The sequence below is a fragment of the Ranitomeya variabilis genome, chromosome 1, assembly GCF_051348905.1.
Source record: "Ranitomeya variabilis isolate aRanVar5 chromosome 1, aRanVar5.hap1, whole genome shotgun sequence".
Lineage (NCBI taxonomy): Eukaryota > Metazoa > Chordata > Amphibia > Anura > Dendrobatidae > Ranitomeya > Ranitomeya variabilis.
Window position 1 is genome coordinate 880,635,155 of NC_135232.1, and position 19,545 is coordinate 880,654,699.

The 19,545-nt window shown below is 42.6% G+C and overlaps 1 protein-coding gene across 1 annotated transcript in view; it reads right to left on the reverse strand.

The window, feature by feature from the left end:
• Window positions 1–3,391: 3,391 nt before the first annotated feature.
• UBE2D3 (ubiquitin conjugating enzyme E2 D3) overlaps window positions 3,392–19,545 on the reverse strand; it is an 84,701-nt gene continuing 68,547 nt past the window's right edge. The window contains exon 7 of the mRNA XM_077278049.1: window positions 3,392–4,902. Coding sequence (XP_077134164.1) covers window positions 4,857–4,902 — 46 coding nt within the window. The 3' untranslated portion in view covers window positions 3,392–4,856. The remainder of the gene's footprint in view (window positions 4,903–19,545) is intronic.

Genomic DNA, 19,545 nt, shown 5'->3' on the forward strand with positions numbered 1-19,545 from the left:
TCTGCTACAGATGGATCTGGATAAGTTGGAAACTTGGGCCGACAGGTGGCAGATACAGTTTAGCAATGAGAAATGTAAGGTTATACACATGGGAAGAAGGAATCAATATCACCATTACACACTGAACGGGAAACCACTGGGTAAATCTGACATGGAGAAGGACTTGGGGATCCAAGCTCATGATAAACTTACCTGGAGCAGCCAGTGCCAGGCAGGGGCTGCCAAGTCAAACAGGATCATGGGGTGCATTAAGAGGTCTGGATACACATGATGAGAGCGGTGTACAGTTTCTGGCACTGGTGCTCAGGAAGGCTATAATGGAAGGTATGGTAGTATAACAAAATTAATAAAGGGGGCTACTACAACACCCAGAGAGATTAGCAAAATTAGGATAATTTAGTCTAGAAAAAAAAGACAACTGAGGGGCAATCTAATAACCATGCATAAGTATATAAGGGGACAATACAAATATCTCTCCAAAGATCTGTTTTTACCAAGGAAACTGACTGTCACAATGGGGCATTCTCTGCATCTGGAGAAGAGAAGGTTTTTCCACTTCATAGAAGAGGATTCAGCATTAAGGCAGTGAGAATCTGGAATTCCTTGTCTGAGGAGGTGGTGATGGCGAACTCAGTCTAGGTGTTCAAGAGAGGCCTGACGTCTTCCTGGAGCGTAACAATGTTGTATCTTAGTTATTAGGTTCTTTAGAATGACGCAGATCTGGGGATTTATTCTGACGGAATATAGGCTGAGCTGGATGGATATGTTTTTTTCGGCATTGCTATGTTACTTTGATTAAAGCGATTGACAGGAAAGAGCAGGGTGGGTGTGTGGAGGTTCAGGGTACCTTAAGACCACAAGAGGGGCTCTACACTATGACAGGAAAGAAAAGGGCACCCACAACAGGAAAAGAACCCCTGGCGAAGGGAGTGTGCCAGCACGCAAAAGGGAGGTGAGCCTTGACACCAATATCCCCTCCAGAGTGGAGGTCTCAAAGACTTGTAGGGAGCCTGTGCAGCTGTGCCCTGTGGTTAGCAAAGTAGACCCACTTTTTGTTCTTTAAACTTTCCTCTGTTCTTTGATGCAAAAAAAAAAAATAAATAAAGTGAAGACGGCAGAAAGGTCAGATCGTACTTGGTCCACGACATTCTCAAAGTGGAAGACAGTTTTCAGGAGCCTTGAATGGAAGCAAGGGAATGGTTCACCAAGATATGTCCACCTTCCTCCAGGCCCAGTCTTGTTCCGATTGGTGAACAGGTTAGGAATAATTGGCAATGGACCGGCCTTCGACCGCCCCAAGGCACACTTGGTGTGTTTGGGGAGGGAGGAGGGGAGCATGGTCCTGACAGACACAGAGGGTATGATGTGGTTATTTCCACTGTTCTTGCAGTAGGAAAATCAGGGCGACTGTATGCCCTGTTACCTGTAGTGACAAACAAAGGTGGCACTACAAGAGTAAAGTGGAGAAGAGAAATTTTTTTTCTTTTACAAAAACAGCAAGGCTTTAACGTACAAACTGGTCTGCCTCCTACTGAAATACTTTGCTGAAAAGAACTTTTTTTTGTTACTAGTTTCAGCCTCCTAGTATCAGTAAAATACACCCATGGTCTCCTGTGTCCCCCTGAAGAAGGAGAAATGGGGTTTCAAATGATTGCATCTTTTAATAAGCTACTAAAAGGGAATATACACAATTAACCTGCAGATATATTGATAATCTGCAGGGCAGCAGCATTATGGTGGTATCTGACCACAGTACTGAAGAGTGGCACCTGGATGAAAATGAACTTAATCTCTCACGAGCCGCCATCTTTCAGCTATTCAGGCATGTTCACAGTAATTATAGTCACCACCAACAGCAGAGCATCAGCAGTAAGCATGCCACAGCACTGACTGACAACCAGCTCTGCAGTGCATGACTGCACAGCAGGGTGTTAAATCAGTGACAGGTATGCGCACTGCCACCGCTCTGTGTTGGGAGCGGTGACAATTACTCCGGGCACACCCGCATGGCTGAATGCTGGCGGCTGCTGGGAGAAATTAAGTAAATTTTCTCCTGGGTGCCACTTTCAGTACAGTGTCCAGGCACCTCCGTAACACTATTAACCTGCAGAATAACCCTATAGCTGCAGGTTAATAGGGCAATTAGACCTGACAGGTTCTCTTTAACATGCAAATACATTTCTACAACCACAAATGGGAAGAGTGTCCCTGTACAGTAGAAATATGGGTTCAAAAGCCTGGGCATTTTCTGAAGAAAAAAAAAAAAAATTAAGACATCAGTGAAATTAAGGCTGCTTTCTCACATCAGTTTTTTGTCAGTCACATTTTGAATAAAAAAAAAAGATTCGTCGCAGATTGAGAAAAACTGATGACACGGATCCGTTTTTTCTCCCCGACAGATCCGACTAGGGTGGCTGGCTAAAGGATTCTTAATTAAAAAAAAAAAAAAAGGAGCGTGCTCAGTTAAAAGAAAAAAAAACAATCTGTGGCCAGATTCCATCATTTGACAGATCCGGCGCCCATAGGCTTCCATTCTAACAAACGACGGACAGCGATGGATCTGAGAGACAAAAAAAATGTTACTTAGTCCGTTGTCTCCGGCCACCGGACAGACAATTTACGACTGATCCGGTGAACGACAGATGAAACGTGAGGCCATCCGTCGCCAATACAAGTCTGAGGGGAAAAAAACAAAACTGATCCAGCGGTATCAGACGCTGGCTTTTTTTTTTTCTTTCTTCAAAATTGGACGGATTGCGACTGACTGCAAAAAACTGATGTGTGAAAGCTTTAGGCTGCAGTCACACTAGCAGCATTTGGTCAGTATTTTACATCAGTATTTGTAAGCCAAAACCAGGAGTGGGTGATAAATGCAGAAGTGGTGCATATGTTTCTATTATACTTTTCCTCCAATTGTTCCACTCCTGGTTTTGGCTTACAAATACTGATGTAAAATACTGACCAAATACTGCTAGTGTGACGGCAGCCTAAGTCTGTGTCTGCCATTTTAAACAGGTAGATTGAAACAGTTTAGTAAAAGAAGTGTATGGATTTTTTTTTTTTTTATTACATGGGTGCCTTCCAGGTTTTTGTTTATCTATTAACTAGGTTGTTCAAATTGTTTTCAAGGCGGATCATTTGTACAAACAGGGACCAAAAATGTACACAATTCTCTGTTCAAATGACAGCCTTGAGTTCTGTAGAGGAAAAAAAAAAAAAAATATATATATATATATATATATATATATATATATATATATATATATATATATATATATATATATATATATATATATATATATATATATAAAAAACACTACATAGGCACACTAAATGCCCTCGAGACAGCAAGGCTATTTATGACATTTGTAACAAAGGGAAATACTAAATGGCACAGACAGCTTTTTTTATTGTGAAATGAAAAAAAAACGACAGTACTGCTTTTATTCATTTATGATAATTCACCTAGAGATTAAACTTGTTGTTTGCACTAAAATATGTTTTTTTGTAAACAGCAGAGCAAATAATCCTTTCAATCTAATTAACATCTCACAAAAAAGGAGAGAAAAAAAAAAACCTCCACAACCAGTCTCACATGTCTACATGACAGCAAGGATTTGGCTGTGTAGAATATGCCCACGTGAATCTTTACTATTATGTCCCAATAGTGCCAATCTCACTACATGATCTGCAGCTCGATGTTCCAGAAGTTAGGAAAAACTTTATTAGTTGATAATATACCATGAATGTTCAATCTGCTAAACAACCAGGATACTCTAAACCACAGTGACCCCTCCCCCACAGCCAGTCCAATATTAAGTGCTGGAATTCATGCCCAGGATGGGCAATATAACAGACGGATTTGGCATATAAGTGGATAAACAGCTTTAAATGAACATAGGGGGAAAAAAGTTTATGCTCTATACACTTATTTGACGTCAAAACAAAATCCAAACTTTATATACACAGATTTGTTGAATTTACATAGAAAATAAGGTTGCAAACATTGATTAATTCAGGCAGCTAACATTGGTTTATGCAACTTTATTGAAGAAAAAAAAAAAAGCTATTAGTTGATCTGTCATCCATTGATGCTTGAATCATTTTATTCAGTGCTATATTAACAGTGTTTTGGAAGAGAGATTAACTAATAGCTCAGCCTCCAAAATAAAAAAAAACCTCAATGAAAAATTACAAAAAAAACCTTTTGATCCTATTTTGTTATTCAATGGGGTTTCACCTTTTAATTTTAATCTGTCATGTTTATTGACATGCATAAAATACATTACTTCTGCAGCTATATAATTTCAACACCAACTCTCCACCCAAAACATCAGTTATGAGCATAAAATAAATGAAAGTCTTAAACACATCTGGAAGTTTCGAACAAAAAAATATCCATAGTAAATCCACATTGTTGAATCCTACAATAAGAGGATTGAGTTACTTTTTTATTAATTTTGCCTGACCCTTTCCCCTCCCTACCCCAAACAGTAGGCTCTAATCTTCACCACTTCAGTAAAAAAATGAAGAATGGGGGTTGTCTCATAACCAAGTTACAGTGAAGACGACAGCCATGTTCAAACACATGCTCAGTTTGATAAAATTAAACATCTTGGGCAATTGTATTCTGGCAACTACTTGACAGTCTAGAGACGTTTCTGTTCGATGCTGAGCTAAAGTCTTCCCATATGAGCATGTGCATGAAGGGAGGCAGCACAAAAGAAAAAAAAAAAAGAAAAAAAATATATAAGGAAGGGGTAAGTAGATGAGGTCTGAAAGGGAGGGGAAAACAGTAATTTAAAGTTTATTTTATTCCAGCTATAATGCAGGTGTATTTAGACTTGAAGGTAGCATCACATAGCATACTTCTGAGTCCATTCCCGGGCTATTCTGTTGTACCTAGAACAATACAGAAAAGAATTATAACATACAGCAAGTGTCCAGTTATGCATTGTTTGAAATACATTTTTGAAGAAAACCAAAATCCACTTAGGTCACACCCACTTAGGCAGTTAATTTCATTCTGCAAAACATTTTAAAAAGGTGGTGTAGAGGTTTAGACCATAGGATAGATGTGGAATGGCTTTCCAACATTTTTTTTTATCTAGTATCACTGCTGTTTAAACAACACGTGTTTTCAAGCCAAAAGTGGCCCGATTCTGCTCTTAGTATATTCCCACTGCTCTTTGACAGGTGCCATTTTAGAAACCTTCACATTGAATCAAAACACAGAAGCAATCTGATTAAGTCATGCTTAACACTTGCACCACTGTGCGCACACAACGTATGGAGACAGGTTGACAATTTAAAGAAGCACTGCCATCAAAATTTGTATCCTCTTACTACATTGCCATCACATTATATAGCACTGCACTTAGAATTCCTCATTCTGTCCTTCCACCCAGTTAATACTTGTGGATTCCATTAGGTCTATGATGCCACGCGTTTAACCCTAGAATGCATAACCCAGGCCTTTTAGGCCCAGTAGCTTACTTTTTGCTATTTTCTGCAAAATTACCGTATTTTTTGGCATATAAGACGCACTTTCCCCCCCCCCCCAAAAAAAAGGGGGGAAAATGGGGGGTGCGTCTTATATTCGCAATGCAGGCTTACCGTGGACCGTGGCGGCAGAGGTGCGGCGGCAGAGGTGCGGCGGCAGAGGTGCGGCGGCAGAGGTGCGGCGGCAGAGGTGCGGCGGCAGAGGTGCGGAGATGAGGAGGCGCAGTGATCGGGGTCCCTTTCCCCGGTGAGGTGATGCAGCAGCCCCGGTAATGCAGCAGGGCCGGGTGAATCCTGTTATCGGTGCGCGCGGCCATCTTCCTGAGGCCGCGCGTTCGCAGATGGAGCTCTGCTGCCCGGGGCTTCAGGAAAATGGCCGCGGGATGCCGCGTGTGCGCAGATGGGGATCGCGGCGGCCATTTTACTGAAGCCCCGGGCAGCAGAGCTCCATCTGCGAACGCACGGCCTCAGGAAGATGGCCGCGCGCACCGATAACAACAGGATTCACCCGGCCCTGCTGCATTACCGGGGCTGCTACATCACCTCACCGGGGAAAGGGACCCCGCTCACTGCGCCTCCTCATCTCCACACCTCTGCCACCACGGTAACCACAGGATTCACCCGGCTCTGCTGCATTACCGGGGCTGCTGCATCACCTCACCAGGGAAAGGGACCCCGCTCACTGCGCCTCCTCGTCTCCACACCTCTGCCACCACGGTAACAGGATTCACCCGCACCCCTCTCACGCCATACCTCACTGTGCCTCCTCATCCCAACACCTCTGCCGGTAACCACTGCTGCCACCCTCCCATGGACACCAGGCCGTGGCGTCGCCCACCTAAGCAGGAAGGGACCCTGCTCAGGTGCACGCCGTACCGCCTCACCCCACCTCTGCCGACACCATGCCTCCTGTGACCCTGCTCTGCCACCACCAGCCCACAGGTAAGATACTGTAAATTTGGACAATAAGACGGACCCCCATCTTATAAAAAAAAATTTTCTGCAATTTTCACCCCAAATTTGGGGTGCGTCTTATGGTCCGGTGTGTCTTATAGTCCGCGAAATACGGTACTTTACTGCATTTTCATATCTTACTTGCAAAAGTTTTCAAAATTTCAAAATATGAGTTCCTCCATATGATTTGCACAAGGGCTTAAAAGAAGAGTTAAGAGAATTTGTTTGGATTCGGGTCCGAATAAAAATCGGCAACGAAGATTGTTTTTGCAATCTTCGAACACAGCTGATCGTATTTAGAGTCAATGGGAGTAGAAATTACCGAATATGTTCGGAACCGATCATGAAACAAATTCAGCACAAATAGGGTACCAATATGGCACATTCAGATTCAGCAACTGAATCCGAACAAATTAGCTAAACTCTACTTAAAAGGCCAGGGTTATGTGAAAGTGTATATTTCAGACATCACGCATTCTAGGGTTAAAAACTGAGCAGCTGAATCCTTCTAAGCTCTCTGTAGAAACAGGAGGCCAATTTTCCCTGTATAACTTAGTAGTGATGAGCGAGTATACTCGTTGCTCGGGTTTCCCAGAGCACGCTCAGGTGGTCTCCGAGTATTTTGGCGTGCTTGGAGATTTAGTTTTCATCGCCTCAGCTGCATGATTTGCAGCTGCTAGACAGGCTGAATACATGTGGGAATTCTTTAACAAACAGGCAATCCCCACATGTATTCAGGCTGTCTAGCAGTCACAAATCATGCAGCTGAGGTGACAAAAACTAAATCTCCAAGCACACCCAAATACTCGGAGACCACCTGAGCATGTTCGGGGCAAACCGAGTAAAGAGAATACTCGCTCATCATTAGTCATTGCAAAATTCCCTAGTAGGGCAAACAAGGGAGTGGCTGTGTCAGGAGTTAAAGTGAAAAATGCAGGGACAAGACAGTGTTTCTACACAGATGAGAGAAGAGGTCACTGGGTAGAAAAGCAAAGAATATGCAATTGTAAGTAGACCGTGCTGTATAATATGACCAATATATTAAGGGAATAAAAACTGATGGGAGCAGTGCTTCTTCTTTATGGATATTGGGACCTCCTTATATGCTTAAGCTGACATGCATAGAATGCACAGGCAAACCTGACTGCTCTACTCTTACTTGCAAGAAATTTCTACACAAGGGTTATCGTGTAGAGACAAACTACAATTCACAGACCAAATTTGAGAGCTTACATGAGATCATGATCCAATGAGACCTGCATAATCTCTCCCTTTTGAGCACAAGGTCCTGCAATGTGCATCAGTTTTGAAAGAACTACGAACTTACGACAATTAAGTCACTATGATCTCTATCCTACATGTTTACAAAATAAAGAAATAGATTTTGAGGTTAGAACCTTCCATGGTCTAGCACTAGTGATGAGCGAATATACTCATTACTCGAGATTTCCCGAGCATGAGTATTTATAAGTGCTCGGAGATTTTGTTTTCCTTGCAGCAGCTGAATGATTTACATCTGTTAGCCAGCTTGATTACATGTGGGGATTCCCAGGCAACCCCCACATGTACTGATGCTGGCTAACAGATGTAAATCATTCAGCTGCTGAGATGAAAACTAAATCTCCGAGCACTTATAAATACTCGGACACCCGAGCGTGCTCAGGAAATCTCGAGTAACGAGTATATTCGCTCATCACTATCTAGCACAAAATAAATGTGAAGGTGTATCTGACATGTAGACCAATAGTTTTGCCACCCTCATCATTCCTTATAACTATAAGTCTATGGTTATGATGATTTTTCATAGCACTTACTGTACATCACGCTACAGAGGCAAACCAAGATTAATTTTTCACATCTACTCCTGTCACATGTAAGAATCTGCAGGTAGATGGCTTCCATTTCTTATATTCACACAGCTATGAAGAGTCACTCACATTTTTAAAGGGGAGTCAAGTTCTTAAATTGCTTTTTTGTTAGATAGCAATAAAATAAGCAAGTGTGTAACAGATTTTTTTTTTATACCTGCTGTCATTCTGCAATAAAAGCTTTTGTCTTTTATAGTGCAGAGCTAGCTTCCAGAGCCCAGCTTTATAGTCAGGCCAAGTGTGTACAGTAGCTACAGTCCAAGAATGGTTAAAGGGAACCTGTCACCTGAATTTGGCGGGACCAGTTTTGGGTCATATGGGCGGGGTTTTCGGGTGTTTGATTCACCCTTTCCTTACCCGCTGGCTGCATGCTGGCCACAATATTGGATTGAAGTACATGCTGTGTCTGCCGTAGTACACGCCAGCGCAAGGCAATATTGCCTTGCGCAGGCGTGTACTCCAGAGGACAGAGAATGAACTTCAATCCAATATTGTGGCCAGCATGCGGCCAGCGGGTAAGGAAAGGGTGAATCAAACACTCGAAAACCCCACCCATATGACCCAAAACTGGTCCCGCCAAATTCAGGTGACAGGTTCCCTTTAAAAAGACTGTCAGCACAGAATGACTGCTCAAACTAAGTACAGGCACTCAGCAAATCATGGAATGGCCAATGATTTCTACACACTTGCTTGTATTCTTTCTATATCCACCCCTCCCTGGCTCTGTCAAGCCAGAGCTGTCAAAAGAAGGGAGCATGAGGGAAAACAAGTAGATGGGAAGGTGTATTCAAATGATTGGCTTTGCTTTTGATTGACATCTGTGTGTACTTGGTTTGAACAGTCATTCTGTGCTGACCAAATCCTACCACTTGGTGCTTCAGGAAGGGTCAACCATTTAAATAGAGCCATCAATCAAAAGGGTGATTGAGATCTATGTCTTCATAGTGAAGAGTGGAGATAGTTGGAAACCAAGCAGGTGGGAAGGTGTATATAAAGGATTGGCCCCGCTGTGAAGCACCAAGCGCCTGTACTTTGCTTGTTGTCACTGTGCTGGCAGTCCCTTTAATGTCCAACATACCAGCCACATCTCTCCAACCCACTGATTTCTAGACAGCAGTTCTGCTCACTTAGAAATAATCCAGTGTCCGAATCTTCCATAAGATAAAAAAACAAACAACTTTGTAATAGTTTAAAGGGAACCCGTCACCCCGTTTTTTAAAGATGAGATAAAAATAGCGTTATATAGGGGCAGAGCTGGGCTTTACATTAGTGTCTTTTTTGTGCCTCTATTTTCCTGAAGCCGAGATGCGAACTTTGCTTCAGGAAAATGGCCGCCGCGATCTCCATCTGCGCACGCGCGGCATCCCGCGGCCATTTTCCTGAAGCCCCGTGCAGCAGAGCACTCCATCTGCGCACACGCGGCCTCAGGAAGATGGCCGCCCCCACCGATCACTAGGGGGAAAGCGCAGATCGCGCTCTTTTCCCTCAGCTGCGCAGTGGATTCGGCAGTTGGACATGCGCAAACCACTACGCCACGAACGTACAGATAAGCAAGATCTGGGGGAAGAAGCAGCAATGTCACCACGCCCATCCGACCAGACCAGCGTGAGTGACAGCCCAAAACGGCGACTTTACAAAGGTATTTCGGCAGCATAGCTGGGGAATAAAGGCACAAAAAAGACACTAATGTAAAGCCCAGCTCTGCCCCTATTTAACGCTATTTTTATCTAATCTTTAAAAAAAAACAGGGTGACAGGTTCCCTTTAAGATTCATTGATAATAAAAATCACAGCCATGTGTATGGGGTTAGATATATGGGCAAACATGTTTCAGATGGAAATCCCCAATCATTGCATACTGCTGCCACAAATCTCTGGCATCTTATGCCACATCCTGTGAGGACACATGGTCTAGACTCCCCTCCAATCCTTGACAGGAGTAAGAGACTGGAAAGGAGAACAATAATTAAAATACGACTAACACAGAATAGTACTAATACAATGCAATACATTATTCCTAATGATAAATGTCATGTTTGATATTCATTCCATGTGGGACTCATGTTCAGTTCATAGATCCACCAAGATTTGCGATGTAATTTTTTTTTTTTTTTTTTTTTTATGGTGATCTCCACATCCATAGGGTTTTTTATTATTTACCCTTTCAATTCCTGTGATAACAGGGTGAAGTATCACCATTATGTTTCAAGCTAAAATGCCTAGATGCTGCAGATCATTTAGTGGTTAATCTGTTGGCCGCATCAGACAAGTGCCTCCTAATACGTGTTTTCAACGTGTTCGTAGTAAATCCTATATATAGAATTTGACAAATGCTGGTTGACACTAGTCAACTAGGGATGAGCGAGTATAATCGTTGGTATTCGGCGAGTAATGAAGTACTTACGGTACTCGGAAAATAGCGAGTATTTCACTACTCGCATCGTACTATTTGAATCTCCCCCGCCCAGCATATAGGTATAAAGATAGATAGATATAGATAGATTTATTTTTGTGTGAGAATTTTTTCTCCCACAGGGACATTTTTATTTTGTGGCCACAAACTCAACCCTCCTAGCTTCATCAGGTCATTCCAAACAAGTGATAAAAAAAATATGTCCCTGTAGGAGAATTAATTCATATTAACCCCTTCATGACCCAGCCTATTTTGACCTTCATGACCTGGCCGTTTTTTGCAATTCTGACCAGTGTCCCTTTATGAGGTAATAACTCAGGAACGCTTCAACAGATCCTAGCGGTTCCGAGTGTTTTTTGTGACATATTGGGCTTCATGTTAAGTGGTAAATTTAGGTCGATAATTTTTGCCTTTTTTTGAGAAAAAAAAAAGGAAATTTCGCAACTTTCAAATTTTGAATTTTTATTCTGTTAAACAAGAGAGTTGTGACACAAAATAGTTAATAAATAACATTTCCCACATGTTTACTTTACATCAGCACAATTTTGGAAACTTTTTTTTGCTAGGCAGTTATAATGGTTAAAGTTGACCAGCAATTTCTCATTTTTACAAAGCCATTTTTTTTTTTTAGGGACCACCTCACATTTGAAGCCAGTTTGAGGGGTCTATATGGCTGAAAATACCCAAAAGTGACACCATACTAAAAACTTCACCCCTCAAGGTGCTCAAAACCACATTCAAGAAGTTTATTAACCCTTCAGGTGCTTCACAGCAGCAGAAGAAACATGGAAGGAAAAAATGAACATTTAACTTTTTAGTCACAAAAATGATTTTAGCAACAATTTTTTTAATTTTCCCAAGGGTAAAAGGAGAAACTGGACCCCGAAAGTTATTGTACAATTTGTCCCGAGTACGCCGATACCGTGTGTGTGTGTGTGTGTGTGTGTGTGTGTGTGTGTGTGTGTGTGTGTGTGTGTGTGTGTGTGTGTGTGTGTGTGTGTGTGGGGGGGAGACCAGGGGACCACTGTTTGGGCGCACGACAGGCCTTGGAAGGGAAGGAGCGACATTTGAATTTTTCAATGAAAAATTGGCTTCAATCGTTAGCGGACACCATGTCGCATTTGGAGAGCGCCTGTGTGCCTAAACATTGGAACTCCCCCACAAGTGACCCCATTTTGGAAACTAAACCCCCCAAGGAACTTATCTAGATGCATAGTGAGCACTTTGAACCCCCCGGTGCTTCCCAAATTGATCCGTAAACATTTTTTTAGCCTCAATTTGTTCATTTCCACATGGGCAACAGGATAAAAGGGATCCTAAAATTTATTAGGCAATTTCTCCTGAGTACACAGATACCTCACATGTGGTGGTAAACCACTGTTTGGGCACACGGCAGGGCTCGGAAGGGAAGGAGCGCCATTTGACTTTTTCAATGAAAAAATAGCTCCAATCGTTAGCGGATACCATGTCGCGTTTGGAGAGCCCCTGATGTGCCTAAACATTGGAGTTCCCCCACAAGTGACCCCATTTTGGAACCTAGACCTCCCATGGAACTAATCTAGATGTGTGGTGAGCACTTTGAACTCCCAAGTGCTTCACAGAAATTTATAACGCAGAGCCGTGCAAATAAAATCATTTTTCTTTCCTCAAAAATTTTTTAGCAAGCAATTTTTAATTTTCACAAGAGTAACAGGAGAAATTGGACCCCAAAAGTTATTGTCCAGTTTGTCCTGAGTACGCCGATACCCCATATTAGGGGGGGGGAACCACTGTTTGGGCACACGTCGGGGCTCAGAAGGGAAGTAGTGACGTTTTTGGAATGCAGACTTTGATAGAATGGCCTGCGGGCATCATGTTACGTTTGCAGAGCACCTGATGTGCCTAAACTGTAGAAACCCCCCACAAGTGACCCCATTTTGGAAACTAGACCCCCAAGGAACTTAACTAGATGTGTGGTGAGCACTTTGATCCCCCAAGTGCTTCACAGAAATGTTCAACGCAGAGCCGTGAAAATAAACCCCCCCCCCCCCCACAAAAGTTTTTAGCCCCCCATATTTTTTTTTATTTTCCCAAGGGTAACAGGAAAAATTGCACAACAACTTTGGAGTCTAATTTCTCCCGAGTACGGCGATAATCCATGTTTGGGTAAACCACTGTTTGGGCGCACGATGGGGCTTGGAAGGGAGGGAGCACCATTTGACTTTTTGAACGCAAGATTGGTTGAAAATCAATGGTGGCGCCATGCCGCGCTTTGAGACCCCTGATGTGCCTAAACAGTTGAAACCCCTCACTTCTAACTCCAACACTAACCCTAGTCCCAACTTTAGCCATAACCCTAATCATAACCCTAACCCCAACACACCCCTAACCACAATCCTAACCCCGACACACCCCTAATCCTAATTCCAACCCTAACCACAACCCTAACCCCAACACACCCCTAACCCTAAGCCTCTTAACCCTATTTCCAACCCTAACCCTAAGTCTATGTGCCCACGTTGCGGATTTGTGAGATTTTTCCGCACCATTTTTGAAAAATCCGCAAGTAAAATGCACTGCGTTTTACCTGCGGATTTACAGTGTTTTTTTGTGCGGATTTCACCTGCGGATTCCTATTGAGGAACAGGTGTTAAATGCTGCGGATTCCACACAAAGAATTGACATGCTGCAGAAAATACAATGCAGCGTTTCCGCGCTGTATTTTCTGCACCACTGGCACAGCGGATTTGGTTTTCCATAGGTTTACATGGTACTGTAAACCTGATGGAAAACTGCTACGAATCCAGAGCGGCCAATCTGCTGCGGATCCGCAGTGTGCATATAGCCTAGTTCGAACCCTAACTCTAACCCTAGTGGAAAAATAAAAGTAAATATTTTTTCTTTATTTTATTATTGTCCCTACCAATGGGGGTGATAAAGGGGGGTTTTATTATTTTTTTATTTTGATCGCTGTGATTGATCGCTGTGATCGAACCTAAATGTACCTGGAACGAATCTGCCGGCCGGCAGATTCGGCAGGCACACTGCGCCCGCCATTTTGGAAGATGGCGGCGCCCAGGGAGCAGGCGGACGGACACCGGACACCAATGAAAATTGGTGAAATATTACTATCGCTGATTGAAAGTGAAACGTCACTTTCAACGGCCAATCAGGGCGATCATAGCCACACGGGGGGGGGGGGGGGGGGCCTAAGTAACACTACCCCTGTCCCTGCAGGTCGGGTGAAATTAGTTAACCCTTTCACCCGGCCTGCAGGAGCGCGATCCGGCCATGACGCATATGCTGCGTCACAGGTCGGATTGGCACAGGTTTTCATGACGTATACGCCGTGTCAAAGGTTGGGAAGGGGCTAAAGAATACCACATCAGATAGGAGATCCAGAGAGGAAATATCGCTATCCCATTTGGATGTTCTCAACGGCACACGATATAGTCAATGACAGGATATTAAGAAATAAAAACAAAGACATTCCTACTATAAAATATTACATTTGTATCTACTTACAGTCCCCAGTTATCTACGTTGGGAAACCTATTATCCCCTAGCCTATATTTAAACCAGAATATCTCTGCAAAAAATATATGGCATCACAACAGGATTTTATAAATGTGGTCACTGTCTAATTGCTGAAGGCATGTAGAAACTACTTTTACTTCTATAACAAAAAATAACTTGAAAAAAAACAAAAACAAACAACTTAATTCTAACTCATCTTATATAATCTATATTACAACATGAAGCATTAGTCAAATTCAATATGTAGGATGTGCTACCAACACATTGAAAACACGTATTAGGAGGCACTTGTCCAATGCAGCCAGCAAGATTAACCACTAAATGCTCTGCAGCCGCTAGGCATTTTAGGTTGAAACATAATGGCGATTCCATTCCTGTGATAAAAGGGCGAAGCAAGGGTAAAAAAATAAAAACCCTACAGAGGTGGAGATCACCATAGAAAATTATTAAAATCGAGAATCGTGGTGGATCTATGAACTGAACACGAGTCCAACATGAATTGAATATCAACCATGAATAATGTTTTGTATTAGTACTATTCTGTATTATTCATACTTTGGTCATTCACCTTTCCAGTTTTTCACTCCCGTCCAGGATTCGAGAGTCTAGACTGGGTCTCTTCATAGGAAGGGACATAAGAACCCAGAGATCTGTGGCAACAGTATGCAATGATTAAGGATTTCAATCCGAAACGCATTTGCCCATATATCTAACCCAATACACATGGCTGCAATTTTCAATACCAATGGATGTTTATTACAATAAAAGCTTTTTATTTTATGGAAGATTCAGACACTGGATTATTTATATAGTACAGTGAAGTATCAAAACTATCAGGATGAATGCATCCTATAAATTTGAGAAGCTGATACCCACAAAAAGTATGTTGCTGCCCAGTTAGATGCAAACTCACTTTCTTTATTCTCTCAATAGAAAAATGGAATTTGTGTTTAAAAAGGACTGGATACTTGTGTAGGGAAAATTTTTATTCTTTGGTAATTGGAGGAAATTCATGGTCATTTTGCTGTTAAAACACAAGTGTAAGGCTTATCTCATGCGTTCAGTGTAGACTGGTACATGGGGAAGAGAGTTCCCTTTAAATATCTACTGTATTTTTCAGATTATAAGATGCACTTTTTTTTTGAGGGGGGAGGGGGTGCGGGGGTGTTTGGATGTACGGAGCGCTGCTACTGGTGTCCAGCACTGCGGGGGTATCTGTCGACATTTTGTGAAAGCTCAGAGCTGCCGCAGTGATATGGTTTCCCAAGCTGTGGATTCGACTCCAGGAAAATGGCTGTCGGCCGGGGGCGGGCATGCGCAGATGGAGATCTCTGCACCAAGAGATCTAATTTCCCGAGATCTTGGTACTGAGATCTCCACCTGCGCATGCGCCACCCTGGCCGGCAGCCATTTTCCTGGAATCCACCGCAGAGGAAAACATCTCACTGCGGGGGCTCTGGGCTTTCACAAGATGTCGGAAGCCAGACACCCACAGCACTGCACCGTACCGCCCATCCAAACACCCCCTCATCCCAGCCTGCAGCAAAGCTCCACTCTTGCCTCCTCCAGCGGCGAGCCTGGGACCCCTCTTCACCGCAGCTACCACACTCGGTAGGCAATAAGACACATTGATTATAAGAAGCACCATTGTATTTAAAAAAAAAAAAAAAGGGGGGGGGGGTATTTTTCTCCTCAAAATTTGGGGTGCGTCTTATAATCTGCAAAATACGGTATATACATATATCTAGTAATCTTGATATTAACAAATATGAGGATGATTCCTTAGCCTCAATTATTGGTGTGTGCTGAAGAGAAACCATGGTGGAGGGGGTTGGGAATAGTCTATATGGAGGGCAAGTTAAAAAGGTTTTACTATATACATTATGGAACATGTTGTCTTTATTATATCAACTTTTCTCCAAATGGGGACCAGCTCATTTTACTTTCCAATTGTAAGATTACAAAGAAAAAAAAAAAAAAATATTCCTGCCCATTGCAAACACAAAGGGAGGATTCTCCAGCGCTAGGATAGGGTGGTTATACAATAGCAAATATGCGATTTGAGCAATTATGCGATTTGCATACATCCAGTCACATTCCGACTAGACATGTCCGACCTCGCTCACTTCATTTGCATTGAGGGGCTGTGCACATCTAGTTGGCACATGACTACATATGAAAATTGTATACTTGCTGTTACGTGTCTGTGGCTCTGGAGTTGTTTGCTGTGAGGATTCAGGACTCGAACCACAAGTCTGGAAATCACTTTTAAATGGCCAAATAAAACCTTCCACTGAATTAGATCAAGTATATTAGCGTATGCACAAACATGAAGTCAGAAACATTTGCAACTCCAATGAAAGGATTACCTTCTTGAAAAACTTAAAGCACCATTATAGTGCTACAATACCTTATCTAGACCCATGTCAATTGATACAAATGGAGGGATAGGAATTGCAGGAAGGAGGAAAGACAGTTAAGACAGCTGCCAGGAGGGATTTCATTGGCGATGGCATCCTGTGCAGGAAGTTAGACAAATATCCTGCCTACACATTAGCATGTGGACTGGACTGTTAAATATACTGGAAGTCAGAAGAGCCAGCATCTTAGAGTGGGCAATGTCTAGATGTAACAGTTTGGATGAAATAAGTTACGCCGCAAGAATATTGGAGATTACCATATTCTTTGGACTGAGCCACACCGGACCATAAGACACCAAGGTTTTAGAGAAGGAAAAATAAATTGAAGTAAAAAAAAATGTGGTCATGACACACTGAAGGAGGTGGGGTGGGGAGAAGATCTGTTGCTGATCATTTTGTAGGGGTAAGGTTTCTCATTTCTCAACTAATATCCCCATTCCTGGCATCCTCCCCCCAAAAAACAAACATACATATGTACATACATACATACATACATATGAGTGGTTGGTGATTTCAACTTCCTGTTTGTGGCACATTAGTATATGAGAGGGGGAAAACTTCCAGATGGGTGGTGACCGTGGCGGACATTTTGGATCCAACTTATTTTTTCCACTGGGAAGAGGGTCATGTGACATCAAACTTACTGAGAATTTCACAAGAATTACAATGGTAAAGTGTCCCACTAGTTAATTCCTTCAATGAACACCGTAAAAATATAAATAAAAAAACGAGGCAAAAAATAATGCTTTATAATACCGCCAAACAGAAAGTGGAATAACACGCGATCAAAAAGACGGATATAAATATATATGGTACCGCTGAACACGTCATCTTGTCCCGCAAAAAAACGAGCCACCATACAGCGCCATCAGCGAAAAAATAAAAAAGTTACAGCTCTCAGAATAAAGTGATGCAAAAACATTTTATATTAAATAGTTTATTGTATAAAAGCGCCAAAACAAAAAAAATTATATAAATGAGGTATCGCTGTAATCGTACTGACCCGAATAATAAAACTGCCTTATCAATTGTACCACACGCGGAATGGTATAAACGCCTCCCCCAAAAGAAATTCATGAATAGCTGGTTATTGGTCATTCTGCCTCACAAAAATCACAATAAAAATCAATCAAAAAGTGTCATGTGCCCAAAAATGTTACCAATAAAAACGTCAACTCGTCCCGCAAAAAACAAGACCTCACATTACTCTGTGGCCCAAAATATGGAAAAATTATAGGTCTCAAAATGTGGCGATTAGGTGATGAGCGAGTGTACTCGTTGCTCGGGTTTTCCAGAGCACGCTCGGGTGACCGAGTATTTATGACTGCTCGGAAATTTAGTTTTCATCACAGCAGCTGAATGATATAGGCTACGTTCACATTTGCGTTGTGCACCGCAGCGTCGGCGCCACAGCGCACAACGCAAACAAAAACGCGGCAAAACGCACGCTAAAACGCTGCGTTTTGCGCCGCATGCGTCCTTTTTGGCCGAAAGTTGGACGCAAAAAAAATGCAACTTGAAGCGTTTCTTGCATCCAACGCTTGCGGCCATGCGGCGCAAAACGCAGCACAACGCATGTCCATGCGCCCCCATGTTAAATATAGGGGCGCATGACGCATGCGGCGACGCTGTGGCGCCCGACGCTGCGGCGCTGACCGCAAATGTGAACGTAGCCTTACAGCCACTAGCCTGCTTGATTACATGTGAGGATTCCCTAGCAACCAGGCAACCCCCACACTAGTCGCTTCCTGTAGCTTTTAATGAGTTCCTGGATCCTGGTATTTTTGACCATTCCTCTTTACAAAACAATTCGTTCAGTTAAGTTTGATGGCCGCCGAGCCATGTGTTTGTTATATGAAAAAGTCTGGGCACCCCTATTACTCTTAAGCTTAATGTTTTATAAAAATTGTTTTTTTTTTTGCAACAGCTATTTCAGTTTCATATATCTAACTGTTGGACACAGTAATGTTTGCCTTGAAATGAGGTTTATTGTACTAACAGAAAATGTGCAATCTGCATTCAAACAAAATTTGACAGGTGCCTAAGTATGGGCACCCTTATCATTTTCTTGTTTTAAATACTCCTACCTACTTTTTACTGACTTACTAAAGCACTTTTTTTTGGTTTTGTAACCTCCTTGAGCTTTGAACTTCATAGCCAGGTGTATGCAATCATGAGAAAAGCTACTTAAAGTGGCAAGTTGTTCTCCTGTTTGAATCTCCTCTGAAGAGTGGAATCATGGGCTCCTCAAAACAACTGTTAAATGATCTGAAAACAAAGATTATTCAACATAGTTGTTCAGGGGAAGGATACAAAAAGCTGTCTCAGAGATTTAACCTGTCAATTTCCACTGTGAGGAACATAGTAAGGAAATGGAAGAACACAGGTACAGCTCTTGTTAAGGCCAGAAGTGGCAGGCCAAGAAAAACATCGGAAAGGCAGAGAAGTAGAATGGTGAGATCAGTCAAGGACAATCCTCAGACCACCTCCAGAGAGCTGCAGCATCAACTTGCTGCAGATGGTGTCTCTCTGCATCGGTCAACTATACAACGCACTTTGCACAAGGAGAAGCTGTATGGGAGAGTAATGCGAAAGAAGCCATTTCTGCAAGCACGCCACAAACCGAGTCAACTGAGGTATGCAAAAGCACATTTGGAGAAGCCAATTTCTTTTTGGAAGAAGGTCCTGTGGACTGATGAAACCAAGATTGAGTTGTTTGGTCATACAAAAAGGCGTTATGCATGGTGGCAAAAAAACACAGCATTCCAAGCAAAACACTTGCTACCCACAGTAAAATTTGGTGGAGGTTCCATCATGCTTTGGGGCTGTGTGGCCAATGCCGGCACCGGGAACCTTGTTAAAGTTGAGGGACG